Consider the following 16,183-nt stretch of genomic DNA (forward strand, 5'->3'; position numbering starts at 1 on the left):
TGTTTCTCCATTGATGACCATTCAAAAGAAAAGTCACGAGAAAGCCCAGATGTAAGTAAACATGATTTTCCCTTTCTCTGTTACCGTACAGATCGGGAGGAATTAATAGAGCGAGTGTTGCTATCCTCCATGTTGAATCCAAGTGAACAGTGGCAGTCCTTCCGCCACCACGGCCGCGCATTCACTCTCGATTATCGCCTGCGCTTCCGCTGCGATACCAATTACTATGGCCCACTATGCAACAAGCTCTGCCGTGCACGAGACGACTTTTTTGGCCATTTTGACTGTGACCCCTCTGGTGTCAAGGTGTGTAAGGAGGGCTGGACTGGACCAGAGTGTAGACAGGGTGAGTGGCTCCAGCACATTGTCTTAAGATGCTTCCGCTTCTAAAGTACTTCAAACTAACTTTGTTTGTACTTTATGAAAGCAGTATACTGTAAATGAGGCCAAAATGTGAAAATGACCTGATTCTGATGAAAGATTCACAAACCCCACTTTTGTCCTTTTAGGATAATTAGACTGCAACTAGACTAACACCATTTCATAGACACCAAATCTGTTAAAGTGGCAGAGAATTACTTTAGGGAGAGAGAGATGTGTCTCCTATGAGAGTCCACATCCTAATAGTTTCACTTATTATCAGGAAGAGGCCAGATGACCACAATATCCAAACAATATCCATAACAATAATTGTGCAAGGATAAGAGGAGTATCAAATGACCTCATGAACCATTTGGTAATAGACGATTAATTGAATTATTCACCCAAAAATGACAATTCTCTCATCATTTACTCACACTTATGCCATCTCAAACTCAAATTACTTTCTTCTGCGGAATACAAATGAAGATTTTTTTAAGGATATAAATGTGTTTGTGTACAATGCAAGCCAATACAATGCAAGCCAATGAGGTAAAAAAAAAATTAAGCTCCAAAAAGAACATAAAGGCAGTATAAAAGTAATCCATATGACACAATTGGTTTAATCAATGTCTTCTGACAAAAATTAATTTCCTTTGTCCCTGTGAAGGACTGAAAATTGTTTTCACCTGTCAATGTGAAGAAGTGTGAATGAGCTTCTCTCATGAATTCGCCAAGGAGATTAATCAAGATTTACAGTAATCATTTCACTCCAAAAGACTCTAGAGTTGTATGGATTACCATTATGCTGCTATAATGTCCTTTTTGGAGCTTAAAGGTAGTGGACCCCATTGACTTACATTGTAGGGACAAAACACTTAAAGTCATACAAGTATAAAAAGGCAGGAAAAAAGTAAATGATGAGAGAATTATACATTTTCAGTGAACTTTAGTTGAAAGTCTTCTTAAGTTTGTCTAAACCATTTATATAGAGTGTTGTTGTTTTTATTATGCCACTTGTCAGCCATCAGTGCTATTCACTTCATCATTAATCTCAAGCAATGCTGTCTGTGTATGTATCTCTGTATAGCTGTGTGCAAGCAGGGATGTCACCTGTATCACGGCTCCTGTGATCTACCTGGAGAGTGCAAGTGAGTCAGAGCAAGAAGACAGTTGAAGAAATATCACACACCCTCTGAACATGCTCAATAGAGCACTGAAGCATGGCGGATTCAATATCTGTTCACATTTGTTTGTGACTTTTGCACACTATTTTATTCCTATTCTTTTTTAACCCCCTCTCTTGCTGTCTGTAGGTGTCATTATGGCTGGAAGGGTGATCTGTGCGATGAGTGTGAGACATTTCCTGGGTGTGATCATGGCAGTTGCACTGAACCCTGGAAGTGTGTGTGTGACACAAATTGGGGTGGTCTGCTCTGTGACAAAGGTGAGATGACACCCGCAACAAGAGGAAATATGTATGTAGTTGTGTACATGTATTTGTCAGTGTGTGCATTTCAGGTGTCCACAGTCACAGAAAACCTGGAAAGATCAGGAAATTATAAAATAGTGATTTAAACGCCTGGAAATTTGATGGAAATGAGTCAAATCTTAAATCTATCCATGACGGTCTGTCTGACTATTTAACTATCTAGTGAAAATCTTTATCCTGTAATCATTAACAACTGGAAAAGGTATGGAAAAGTCATGTAAATATGTTAATTAAAAAATGTGGGAACCCTGGTATTAATATGTTGAGTCATTACTATAATGTATTACATGTATTCACTGTCATCAGATTCACTGATCTCAACATACATGCACAAAACAACTGCTATAACATTTTCACATTAACAACAAGACATTTTCACAAAATTCCAACCACATTTTATCTATTGTGTTCTGTGCAACGTATCTGTAAATAGATCCAGTTTAGCTGAAATGGACCCATGCGTGGGGTTTCACCTCGGCTTTATAGAGGTGTAAGCTGATAGCCTTAGGTAAACAAAACTTTGGCCGGGCACTTCTTTAGAGGTGTTTAGGAGTCTAAAACAGACTTACACACACACACACACACATGTTGTGTTTCCATGTTTTATGGGGACTTTCCATAGACATAATGGTTTTTATACTGTACAAACTTTATATTCTATCCCCTAAACCTAACCCTACCCCTAAACCTAACCCTCACAGAAAACTTTCTGCATTTTTACATTTTCAAAAAACATAATTTAGTATGATTTATAAGCTGTTTTCCTCATGGGGACCGAAAAAATGTCCCCACAAGGTCAAAAATTTCGGGTTTTACTATCCTTATGGGGACATCTGGTCCCCACAAAGTGATAAATACATGCTCACACATACACACACACACACACACACACACACACACACACACACACACACACACACACACACACACACACACACACACACACAGGATTACACATTTGCACAAAGATGAATAGAGGACATAGAACCTTTTGTAGCTTGAACTTTCAATGTTTTTTTTAACCTACTTCACATTGTGATGTCACACTGTTATAGACATTTGCATCTGATTGCCTCCACAACAACTCATCAATGCCTATTTTACCTTATAATTTCTGTAGCCTCGACCAGTGGCGGTAAGCATTGAGATGGCATGAAGAGAGCAAGTTAGTCAAGAGCAGAGAGCCAATTATAACAGTGGGCATTTCCTGTAAAGTCTTAAAGGAGAAACATCACTAATAAGGAGAGGTTCTGACAGAGAGTCCGAAAGAGGGTGGAAAATGATCATGTTTTACAGATATATGGCTTTACTAAAATTATTAGTGAACCTCAAGGAACATATTAAAAGAGTAAAAAAGGCTTTTCATTTGCCCTTTAAGGCATTACTGGTGCGCTGCTCCAAAAGGTAGGCATTTAATGTATGCTGCCTCCTAAGATTCCTTGTTATGGGCAAATTTTAAGGCAGTATGGCATGTATCCTTAATGAAGAAGGCAATGCAAGAATGCATCGTGGGCTGCCAATGTGGAGTGTTCCACAATGGTCACTTAGGAGGCTCCATGATGGTCTAAACGCTGTCTATAGCCTCGTTCTCATATACAACCAAGTAAATTACAAGAAAATCATTGGGTTGCCTTTACTGGTAAATGTAATAATACAACTTCTCATTAAGGAAATCTACCAGAGCAACATTTACCAGTATTTTCAAAAGGTTCGTGTTCACACATGACCTCTAACCTGAAAAATGCGGTAAATCTCCTGGAAAAGGCTGTTTGTGTGAAAGGGGCTTATGTAACGAGTAAGCAGCGATGCAGCTCCACTCTCCCTTTAAAGTCAGATCTCAGGAGCCATTCTTCAACCCTGTATCATTTTCAATCTGAGCGCTGGTTTTAATTTGCTTGTGTTAATCTAGTTGGTCTAGTTGTATGTTTTTAATTCTTCCTGTTATGCATGCTTGTGTGTTGTGGGTAAATCTTCAGGAAACAATCCATTTTATTTTATCTCATCCTTTCAAGCATGACCTTGTGTGAACTCTTTGTTACATTTTGTATGATTAATGAAACAAACTGGATCTAAACAATGTCTGGGATGTCAAACTCAATTTGTGTCTAGACCAAACTGGCATTTTGTGTAACCTCATGAGAGATGAACTTGAAATTATTGTTTATAAATTATATATATATAATCGGAAAGCTCTCAAACATGTATTCACATACTGATAAAAAAAGAGTTCAGAGCAAAGGCCAGAATGTGTTCTCATTACAGATGTTGATATGATATATTGTATTGTTGGATATGTTTGGATGGCAGGATAGTCTGTATTTACAAATGAGAGATTGTCACCTTATGTATCACAAGTTGTTTTTTCTTCTATTGGTTGGAATACCGTGCTTCTTTTTTATTGGTGCAAGGACAAAATATTTACAAATGTGCATTGGTTTCGTTCTTACCACAAGTTTTCTCATTTCTTTGAGTCAACATTAAACGTAATTAGCAACTATATGTTTACTTCCAAAATGTGACATATTTATGGATAAAATTGCATATTGAATGAGAAATGTTGTAGGGCAGGACTTGATTTTATCCAGCGGCAATTGTTTGAATCGTGAAAACAAAGTAGTTTCCTTGATGACATCAGACAGATAAGAAAGTTGTTTCAGAGGCAGAGCAAGTTATTTTATTTAATAATTATTAGACAAACCTTTTTTTTTTTTTTTTTTATTTACAACTAATACAATTCTTTGATTATTCTCAGATATTTTGGACTAATCACCTTTGCTTGTATTATTTTCCATACATAAGTATCTTTGGATAAAAGTGTTTGCTAAATAAATACATTAGAATATTCCTAATTGCTGTCTGTATCTCTCTCTCTCTCACACAAACAGATCTGAATTATTGTGGCAACCATCAGCCATGCAAAAATGGTGGTACTTGTACCAACACTGAACCCAATGAGTACTTGTGTGTGTGCCCGGAGGGTTTCCGTGGCCGCATCTGTGACATTGGTGAGTCAAGTCAATAAAAAACTATAAAGTCTTTCAGCCATGTCAGCCTATTACAACTGACCCTTGAAGATGTGCTAAAATAAAACAAAAAGAGTAATGTAGTCAAAGCTGTCTCCTTGCTTCTAACATGTTTGGTATTTTGCTGTATTATTTAATACATTTATAAGGGACAGTAGGGGAAATCAGATGGATGATTTCTGAACCAATAGAGCTCTGGATGTTGGACCTTTGCATGTTATTAGCACTTTCAGTCCCTATTTTTCCTTGTGTCACCCTGCTGGAGTTTAACTTAATTACCAAGTATGGTCTTGTCGCCTCTGTATTCTTCAATTTAGCCTGTGTTAATGAGTGATTTCTGATGTGTCTCTGTTTGGTGTTGATGATAAGAGATACCTTTTCATCACGAATGCTTTGATGTTTGATGCCACAAGCCAAAAATTACAGTTGTGCTCATGATCTTTCATACACTTAATCTGCAAGATGTTTTTTGTTTTTATTAGAAGAATTTATATACATATAAATTGCAATTTATATATATATATATATATATATATATATATATATATATATATATATATATATATATATATATATATTAGTACTGCCCAGTTTAAACTATTTTACATACAGATACAGTGGTTCCCAGGAAGATGCTCTGTGGCTAACAGTGTGTTCTAAGTGGTTGTTAGCATGCTGCTACACAGTTGCTCGGGTGTTCTATGTTGTTGCCCAGATCAAAAGAGCCCACCTCCAAGTCTTTGATATCCTGGTCCTTAGAAATGATTTGGGGGCTGCCTTCAATATAACTATATATATATATATATATATATATATATATATATATATATATGTGATTTACAGATATGATGCTGTGCAGTGTGTGATAATGCTCATATTATGTGTTCCTCTTTTCCTCTTTGTCCCCCTAACAGTGGAGCATGCCTGTCTCTCCTCTCCATGTGAGAATGGTGGAACGTGTATTGAAGACCCAACGGGATTTGGCTGTGTGTGCGCGCAGGGCTGGACAGGACCCACCTGTGCTGCTGGTACATGTAGTCATACAGATATACGCACACACCTGAGCAGACTGCAATCAGCAGCAATCAAAGGCAGCTGCTATTTCCTGTTCTGCTGCAGCCAATTTCAATCAGGACTGCACCAAATAACACACACACACACATACACACACACACACACACACACACACACACACACACCAGGGATGCACAGTTGAAGCCTCAAGATCAGGTTTGAGGGGCTTCTCAGGATTGAAGAGACTGTGTGACTGTGCAGAGAGCAGTGGTGTATTTTCACATGGTCTTTCCAAAGTGTGTGGAGTGTGCTAAGATATTTTGGATCAGATCAAATTTGGAGATTCTTTTAAAGCCACTTTTTCAAGCATTTACACTAATAGGTGTTTTTGATGTTCAGATATAATCAGTCTCCACTATGTCTGAATACCTGCTCTACCGTCTTTATTTATAAATTTTATTTACAATATTCTAGCAGTGGACTTGACTATTTCATTTGAAATTACATGCTTTGGTCCAAATGAGCAGGACAAACTATAAGGTCTGAACTATGTGCTGAATTCATTATTTTTTTTTTATCAGTGTAGGGTAGTGATGACATTGTGTCTTTTGGCTCTGTCACAATTTTTGGGTCACATTGAAGGACATTCTGGCCTCTGAAGCAATAATAAACAGAAAAAGCTCTCAAAGACCCTGTTTACACATGGTATTAAGATGCGTCTTGGGTGATCCAATCACATGTTGTCAGGCGAGACACATTGCTGTTTACACTTGGTCACTTAAATGCATCTCCTGTGACCACTTGTGTTTGTTTTTCGAGGGGAGGGTCTCTGTTTCATGACGAAACATCAGTCACTATGTCAGTGTGCTACTGCATGATAATAAACCACAAATAAAGTCATAAAAGACAAAGAAAGTGAGAATTAAACCAGTGCGTTGTTTCTCCCAGATGCAGTTGAAATCTATGAATGAATGAATGTTACATTTATATTGCGCTTTTATGACACCACACTCAAAGCGCTTTACATAATGAACAGGGGACTCTCCTCAACCACCACCAGTGTGCAGAATCCACTTGGATGATGCGACAGAAGCCATAGTTCCCAAGTATGTGCACAACACACCAGCTATTGGTAGAGAGGAGAGAGTAGAGTTATAGAGCCAATGAATGTATGGAGGTTATTAGGAGGCCATGATTGATATCGGCCAATTGGGGGGAATTTGGCTAGAACACCGGGGCTACTCCTCTAAACGTTTGAGTGGGAATAAAAACGTGCTGTTTTTGTGTGTGTTTCTTTAAATGCAAATGAGCTGGTGCTCCCCGCTCTGTATCCAGAATAGGGAGGAGTTTTGACATCTCTGCTAAGGATAACTAGACATCATAAGCAATATGACTGACAGCTAAAATAGTGGTGTTCAGTCCCTATATGTTTGAACCAGAGTCAGACACTGATGAGGGAGAGACACCGTCAGAAGTAACAACTTTGAGAATGAACAAGGACGTTTCCGAATAGTTATTTGATAAATATATTTATTTGTTTTAAAGTTTTTTCAGCAGTTTTGCAATGATGGATGAGCAATATACACACACAAATACTGTTACAATGTTCGCTATGCACTGTAAGGAAACAACACGCACAAACAAACATGTCCGTCGGCAGTGTCCGTCAACAGTCGTGAGCAGGGCCTGTACAAATTGACATCACTTTGTACAGAATCTGTGAACGACATGTTCTGAGACAGTGCTTATGATTAATGAGATTAAATAAAAAAGAGGACTAGGTGGATTTTTATCATTATAGGGTGGGTGTGTACACACACTGCCAACACGCATTTATGTTCAAACACCATTTAAAAGAGAATTTTGCATAGTAGGTCCCCTTTAAAGGAATATACTGGGTTCAATACAAGTTAAGCTTAAGCAACAGCATTTGGCCATAATGTTAATTACCACAAAAATGTATTTTGACTTGCCCCTCCTTTTCTTTCAAAAAAGCAAAAATCTGGGTTACAGTGAGGCACTTACAATGGAAGTGAATGAGGCCAATGTTTTAATGTTAAAATACTTTTTCAAAAGTATAGCCACAAGACAAACAATATCTGTATTAATATGATTTTGGATGATAAAATCACTTACTAACCTTTTCTGTGTTAACGTTATGGCCAATTTTACAACTTCATTGCCATCACGATATGACTTCAACAAACCATAAAACCTTAAAATGACTGTAAAAATGAAGATTCAAACAGATTCACAACTCCAACAATATATGAGTTTTAACAGAAGAATTCATGTATATGATTTTATAAAATTATAAGCTTAAAATCTTTGCCTTCAAAAATAAAAAATGTGGCCACATTCACTTCCATTGTGAGTGCCTCACCGTTGCCTTGGATTTTGCTTTTTTCAAAGAAAAGGAAGGACGAGTCAAAATACATTTTTTGGTTATTAACATTTACCACAAATGCTGTTGATTGAACTCAACTTGTATTGAACCCGGCATATTCCTTTAATTCCAGGTGTAAACAGGTTAAAAGACTTAGCAAATGTTTCTAGTCGAGCAATAAAGCAATAGTCGTGTATTTTCATGAACAGAGGCTTCTGAAGTCTTCAGATATTTGGCCCTTTAAGAAGGCCAAAGATTTATTTAGTTATATTAGACATACTGTATGCCATCGCAGAAATTCGCAACAAGCATTTTAACATGAAGGAGATAAAGTAAGAGGAAAAGAGGTGCAAAAGCCCTTGTATCTTGTCTCTTACTCTCTATCTCTCTTTCTGTTTGATTTATCTATATTTGTTCAGGATCCAAAGGCTGAATGTTGGAATAAAAAAGCAGCAGACAGTAGATATGACAATAGATATAAACATATAGTATTTGACTCAGTTTAATGGGAATGAAATCACAATGTTGATTCTGAGAACCCATTCTTCTTCTTTCTGCAGCAGTGTTGCAGTGTGACTCCAGTCCGTGTGGGCGTGGAGCTACGTGTCAAGAGATGGCGCTAGGTTTCCAGTGTCTGTGTCCTCCGTTCTGGTCCGGCAGGACCTGTCAGCTCGGTACACACTCTAACTTCACCTGTACTCAGCTGTCCATACATGTCCACACTTGCCTAACTTGGCCTTACCCCGATACCCATCCACAGCCACACCTGACAAAACCTGCCTCTACCTGTCTAAACTTGTTGTAAACCGTCGTTACCTGTCTGTAACGTGAAAACCTGTACTCACTTGTTTATGCTTGTGCTTCTCATCTCACTCAGAGAGGGTACTTGGACTTGCCCTGCATCAAGGGATTTACTATATGAAACCATAAGAATAATACAGAAGCGTGGGACCACCATCGTGTTTGCGGTTTTAAACCATCAAATCACAACGGTCAATGACAGAGATAGGAAGCTCAGCTTTCCAAAGGATGGCACGAACAGTATAAAGCTGTAAAAAAACAACAACTCCTAGATCACATCTGATTCTCCACAACTCATGTTGTCTGGAGTTCTTTTGTATACTGAATATACTGGTGCAGATATTATATCAATGTTTGAAAATGATCCAAAAACACTTTAAACTGCAGTACTGCCTATTGAAGAAACTGTAAGTCTATCAATCACAGCCTTGTTGTCATTCCCATTAAAAATGAAAGATGGCACAAGCGTGAATAAGGTATATGGCCTTTAATGCTAATAGATATTGATTTAAAGCCTCACAACTCCCATTTTAATTTCATAGGGTCTTTAAAACTTCCATATCAGTGCAACCCACATTGAAATTGTTATTCATCATGCTTCAACATCACAGTTCACACAAACCATTATCCACTAACCCAGATCAGATACTTTCATGCTACAATGTGCAGTACATTTAATTGCTAAATCAAGATGATGTGTGGCTGGATCTGCCACTAATGTTGTTGACTGGTGGGATAGTCTCTCTCGCACACCATTGCTCCATGAGGCCTAGATCAGCTCTGACTCTGTGGAGTGTATCAGTCTCTCTGGACTGCTGACTGTTCTCTCAAATGCACTCATGTGTCACAGTGACACCTCAGAAAACAGTTGCTAGCATCAGCACAAAGAGATCTGTCTTTCAGTGCAAGATGTGTGATTTAATTAGGACAACAAATAAATAAATAAATATAAAAACAGCACACCAGGCCATTGAGGTTACACAAAAAGAAATGAGGTACAGAGTCCAAGATTCATTGTGAGGAAAAGGTTTTACTGAAGATTTGCCATATACAATAACAAAATTATACTTATGTCCACAACAAAAAAGTTAAAATGTGCACACACACAAAAATATATATTTATTAATGAATATAGCAAACGTTTCAGTCAATTGTGGATTATCGTCACCACATTAAATGGAAAATCTTCAGTAAAACCTTTTCCTCTCAATGGATCTTGGACACCGTGCCTCATTATCTTGTAAACTCAGTGGCCTGGTGTGCAGATTCTATTTATTTGTATGTAAATTGAGTCAACACACCCAATCAAAACTTGTGATTTTATAATCTGCCGTGGGATTTGTTTTGTATATTTTAATCAGTACAGTGGATCGAAGCAATATTTTATATTTTATAAGCAATAGAATATTTTTTTCAACATCAGTCTCAGGGCAAGTTATTTTTAAGTGAACATTTGTATGCCTTATTTTTTTCTAGTTGTCAGAAGTAGACTCCAGGTGTAGGTGTGCGTACAGTATTTCTCCTTAGTATTAAATGGAGAGTTTGCCCCAAAATTAAAATTATCTCATCATTACTATATCTCCTCATACCATCCCAGATGTGTACTACTTTCTTTTGTCTGCTGAACACAAATTAAGATTTTTAAAAGAATATCTCAGCTCTTTAGGTCTGTGCAATGGAAATTAATGGGTACCAAAAATGTGAAGCTCCAAAAGTACATAAAGGCAGCGTAAAAGTAATCCATAAGAGTCCATATCTGCAGAAGCGATATGATAGGTGTGGGTGAGAGACAGATCAATATTATGTCATTTATTTACTATCAATCTCCACTTTCACTTTTAAATTCCATTCTTCATGCATATCGCCACCTACTGGGCAGGTAGGAGAATTTATAATAAAAAAGGACATAAATATTTATCTGTTTCTCACCCACACCTATCATATCGCTTCTGAAGATATGGATTTAACCACTGGAGTCTTATGGATTACTTTTATGCAGTCTTTATGTGCTTTTGGAGCTTCAAAATTGTGGTACCCGTTCACTTGCATTGGATGGACCTACATAGCTGAGATATTCTTCTAAAAATCTTTGTTTGTGTTCAGCAGAAGAAAGAAAGTTAAACACATCTGGGATGCTATGAAGGTTAGTAAATGATGAGAATAATTTTTTTTTAATTTTGAGTGAACTATCCCTTTAAGTAAGGTTGGGAACAGAGAACTGGTTCTTATTCTGAACCGGTTCCATTACATTTTTTTTTAATAAAATACAGAAACTGAATGGTTTAAATTACTTGGTGTTCCATGAACCTTTCTCCAACATGCATGCTTTATCCGATGGGGACTGGTCACTGTGCTAAATTACTCTTGCATTGTTTCCTTCTACCATTCAGTGGCACTGCAACACAGCATTTGAATCAGCAGTGAATCTTCCAATTAATGAACGAAAGACTATTATGAGCAAAACATACAGTGCGACCAGTGTTGCCTGATTTACTCTTCTGACTTAATTCTTTTGAATCTACAGCACGAAACATACAGTGCAACCAATGTAGTCCGATTTCCGAATGAAAGACTCTTATGAGCCGGTACTTTTTAATCTACAGCACGAAAAATACAGCGCGACGAGTTAAGTCTGATTCCTGAACAAATGACTCTTATGTGTCAGTTCTTTTAAATCTACTCCACAAAACATACACCTATACCTCCTGAAAGAATAACTCTTACCAGCCATTTTTTTTTAGTGAACTTACTGAGCCAAAAGTCATTCATTTCACCATGTTTGTCTCGAGTTGAAACAAGAACATTTATTTTGTTATGTGTAGCTACTTAAGACTTGTGATTAAGATTTAAGACCTATATCAGATTTAGTACTGGATGGTTGTTGGATACGACAATGTGTATTTAAATATACACACCATGAGTTTTGTTGTAGGCCTAATTAGTGGTATTGTATATAAGTTTTTTTATTTAAGTTAATTTAATTTAAAAAGTCTGTGTGAATACCTTAATGCAAAAATGTATATACTATATACTGCAGAAATAGTAAGTCTACTATGGCAGTATGGAATTCCAAACATTGCTTCAATTAATCGCTTTGTGTCTTTGCTCTGCCCTCTTCCTCAGACACTAATGAGTGTGAGACTGGTGTGTGTGTCAATGCTCGCTCCTGCCGTAATCTGATAGGAGGATACTTATGTGACTGCCTTCCCGGTTGGTTGGGGCCAAACTGTGACATGCGTGAGTATGAGATGTGGCTGTAGTGTGCAAAAAAAAAAAAAACAAGTTACTTTTCATTAAATTATGACAGTTTCAGTGCTGGTGGAAAATAATTTTAGGGCAAGTTCTTCTCAAGTCTGATCTTACCACATTATCATTATTGCATTAATATTTAATGAAGTCTTATTCTGTGGTGCAAAGTCAATTTAGTGAGCTATAGTCTCTTTTGTGTCTTTGAAGCACAATGTTCTGCACGTTTTCACTCTGTTGGCTATTGATTTTCCTAAATATCTTCTATTCAAAAGGGAACAGTAGCTGCCAGGGCTTGTGTCTGAATGGAGGACACTGTGAGGTAAGACACACTGTTCATTTTGTTAAGTTCACACAGAGCTCTCGTACCATATCAGCGATTTACTTCAGTTAACTTAATAGCACCTTAAAGATGAGCAGTAACTTTAAGATTTAGCCAATGCTCCTTCAGTGTATTTAATCTAAATATATGTGACATGTGCTTGGCATGTACAGGACTCTCAGTGTGTGTGTTTGCCGGGTTTCTCCGGGAAACTCTGCCAAAGTTTGCTGAACTCCTGTGACAGCAACCCCTGTCTAAATGAAGGGCACTGCGTGGAGCCTCAGGGTGGCAGAGAAATGTTCTGCAGCTGCTTGCTGGGATACACTGGCACCTATTGTGAGGCGAGTGCTTATTTGGTTAATAATAATGGTGGTTGCACAGCTTGCTTCATTTTCTGCAATCATTTCAGCTGATGTACAGAACGTTTTTTGTAGATGATTTAAGTCTTAGGGGCTGTTCACAAAAATCTTTTTTGCATCCGTCTGCGTTGTTTTTATAATAATTATTTATGTAAACGTGCTAGACAGACGTCTTTGATCGTTGTGCTGCAATTTATGCATAGTTTCTGGCTTTATCACTATTAGAGCATACTGTATGTCGATACTACATTGTGTCCATTCTCTTATGCTCAGGAAAGTTAATTGCAGTTTTTGTGTTTTAGACAGCACTGGATCTTTGTAATCCCAACCCTTGCCCAAAAGGGGTGCCATGTCGCAGTACGGAAGGAGGCTACACTTGTGCCTGTCCTGAGGATTACTATGGAAAAGAGTGCATGAACTTGAAGGATCCGTGTCATGAACCCCACTGCAAAGGTTAGTGACATAAATAGTTAAATATGGAGGCTGAGTCACAAAAGGGTTAAAATATATATATATATTTTTTTTTTTTTTTTTTTTTGCAGCTCTCTGAAATTCTCAATTCTGATTGGTCAATCATGAAACTTCACTTCACTTTATGCAGTTCACATAAAACATTTATGTATTCTCACATAATAATATAATTTCAGCTCAAATGAATATGTCCATGTATTCATATATTTGGTAATCGACTGTGTTATTAGCAGGATAATGTACAGTCAGCCAGCCAGCCATTATCACAAAATAAACCTTTTAATGTTGATATAAGACCTAATCACTCAAAAGGGTTTATTTTGAAAAAATAACCAGCCAACTGTACATTATACCTTACGTACTGTATGCCTTTTTCACCAGCTGAACTGGGGTCTTAAAGGGATAGTTCGCCCAAAAATGAACATTCTTTGATAATTTACTCACCCTCATGCCATCCCAGATGTGCATGACTTTCTTCTGCAGAACACAAAATAAATTGTTTTAGAAGAATATCTCAGCTCTGTAGGTCCACACAATGCAAGTGAATGGTTGCCAGAACTTTCAAGCACCAAAAAGAACATAAAGGCTGAATAACAGTAATCCACATGACTCTAGTGGTTTAATCTATGTCTTCTGAAGAGATCCAGTCGATTTTTAGGTGAAAACAGACCAAAATATAACTCCTTTATCACTATAAATCTTGACATCAGCAGTCTCCTTGGCGATCATGATTTCTAGCTTGATTACACTTCCCAGTGCCATCTTGTAGAGTGCATGCATCAAGCACTAGGAAGTGTAATTGAGCTTGAAATTATGACCATGCTTAAATACTGCAAAGGGAAGATGTACAGTAAAAAACAAGTTATATTTAGTTTGTTCTCATCTGAAAATTGATTGGATTACTTAAGAAGACATGGATTAAACCACTGGAGTTGTATGGATTACTTTTATGCTGCTTTTAGTGCTTTTTGGAGCATGAAAATGTTGGTTACCATTCACTTGCATTGTATGGACCTACAGAGCTGAGCTAGTCTTCTAAAAATCTTAATTTGTGTTCTGCAGAAAAAAGTCATACACATCTGTGATGGCATGAGGGTAGGTAAATGATGAGAGAATGTTCATTTTTGGGTGAACTGTGCCTTTAAACAACTGAAATTATCTTTCTCTATCTCTCTTGTCATTCAGGAGCAGTGTCAGATCTGGGTGGAGGTGGCTTTGGTATTTATATGGTGTTGTTGGCCATATTTGCCCTGCTTGTTGTAGGCAGCTGCTCTGTATGTGCGCTTCTGCTCTCCCGTCTGCACCACCGCCATCGTCCCAAAGAGCAGCTGCGCACTTCAGCGCCAGAGGACAACGCCATTAATAACCAGCGACAGTTCTGCACTCTCATCCGTAACCTGGACCATAGCGTGGCCCTACTGCCCCCTGCACAGACAGTGCCCACCTCAGTGCTCTGCAGTGAAGAGATTGAGCTTACTCTTCCCCCATTACCTGCACCCTCCCCAGCTCTAAAACCAGCCCATGGGCCCAAGTTGGATATCTGCAACCGTGAGCGAGAGAAACTGAACCGTTTCCACTATGCAGACAACCAGGAATTGGAGGTGTGACATCTCGATGGCTACTGGTTGGGACTCTGACTTCCTGGCTTTGGAGGATAATGCTCTAAATGTGTTAATCTTAAAGGTGCTGTAAAAGGTTTTGTTAAAGTTGTCGAAAGCAGTGGTAACAAAATAGCATTTTTGCCCAACAAACTTACAACTTAAAAACTTACAACTGCTTTGGAGCTGAACATTGGCTTTGTCTTCAACTACCATGCTTTCGGCTTCCTGTTTCCTATATTTGGGTTGTTCTATGAAAATGATTGACAGGCAGAAGGTACCTCAAAGTCTTTTGATTGGCTGAACAAAGAAGCAGTCACATTTGTGATATATCAGGACAAATATTGTCATTGACAGATTTCATTTGTCAGGTAAAAGGGATATTTTCTGCATGCCTTTTTATAGAAAATACAAATAAATCACTTACAGCACCTTTAATCAATCTCTGTAGTTGGACCTTGACCTCTGAGCTATACCTTGTACAAATAAAGACCTGAGAAAGGAATGAAAAGACCACTCCATTGCCGGCTGAAGTCACAAATAAGTAAAAAAAAAAAAAGAACAGCAAGTGTTTTAAGGCCAGTGATTCAACTTCCTTGAATCCTGCATATTTAAATGTATTTTATAGTGTTTACACTTGTGCCCTCTATATTTGTACACATTTGTGCGATTGTAAGCATGTGGGTGTTTGTGAGCGTGTGTTTTTATGACTGTGTTTGTGGATGATTTGCCATAAATTTCCACAAAGCCATGCACATCATTATCAATTGGAACTCAGACTTTTTGATACCTATAGGAACATGAAAATAGAGGATTCGTATCAATAACTGAAGGAATTACAGCATAGACTGAAAAAGTGCCACTTGAAATACTTCAAAATATTCCTAATTAATGTCATGTTAGAGATGTACAAGATGTATGATTTTTATAATACTTGGATGTATATAACGCCATTGTACATATTTTGTACATAGCAATTTTGCCATTTTTGTATGCTGGCTCCTTGCGAAATGTGGCTTTTTTATTTTAATTTTCGTGCTTTCCACTCAACTATTTGAAGCAAGATCAGATTGCAATTAAAGTGCAAGGTAACCAGTAGTGGTACATTACT

General features: G+C 37.7%; 1 protein-coding gene across 1 annotated transcript in view; it reads left to right on the top strand.

The window, feature by feature from the left end:
- LOC127622990 (protein jagged-1b-like) overlaps positions 1 to 16,183 on the top strand; it is a 61,972-nt gene that overhangs the window by 44,064 nt on the left and 1,725 nt on the right. Inside the window, exons 4-14 of the mRNA XM_052097213.1 lie at positions 92 to 346; positions 1,451 to 1,511; positions 1,677 to 1,807; positions 4,738 to 4,857; positions 5,790 to 5,903; positions 8,836 to 8,949; positions 12,200 to 12,313; positions 12,598 to 12,644; positions 12,818 to 12,989; positions 13,310 to 13,456; positions 14,660 to 15,075. Of these exons, the coding sequence (XP_051953173.1) occupies positions 92 to 346; positions 1,451 to 1,511; positions 1,677 to 1,807; positions 4,738 to 4,857; positions 5,790 to 5,903; positions 8,836 to 8,949; positions 12,200 to 12,313; positions 12,598 to 12,644; positions 12,818 to 12,989; positions 13,310 to 13,456; positions 14,660 to 15,075 (1,691 nt within the window). The remainder of the gene's footprint in view (positions 1 to 91; positions 347 to 1,450; positions 1,512 to 1,676; positions 1,808 to 4,737; positions 4,858 to 5,789; positions 5,904 to 8,835; positions 8,950 to 12,199; positions 12,314 to 12,597; positions 12,645 to 12,817; positions 12,990 to 13,309; positions 13,457 to 14,659; positions 15,076 to 16,183) is intronic.

This window comes from Xyrauchen texanus, chromosome 29 (assembly GCF_025860055.1).
Source record: "Xyrauchen texanus isolate HMW12.3.18 chromosome 29, RBS_HiC_50CHRs, whole genome shotgun sequence".
NCBI lineage: Eukaryota > Metazoa > Chordata > Actinopteri > Cypriniformes > Catostomidae > Xyrauchen > Xyrauchen texanus.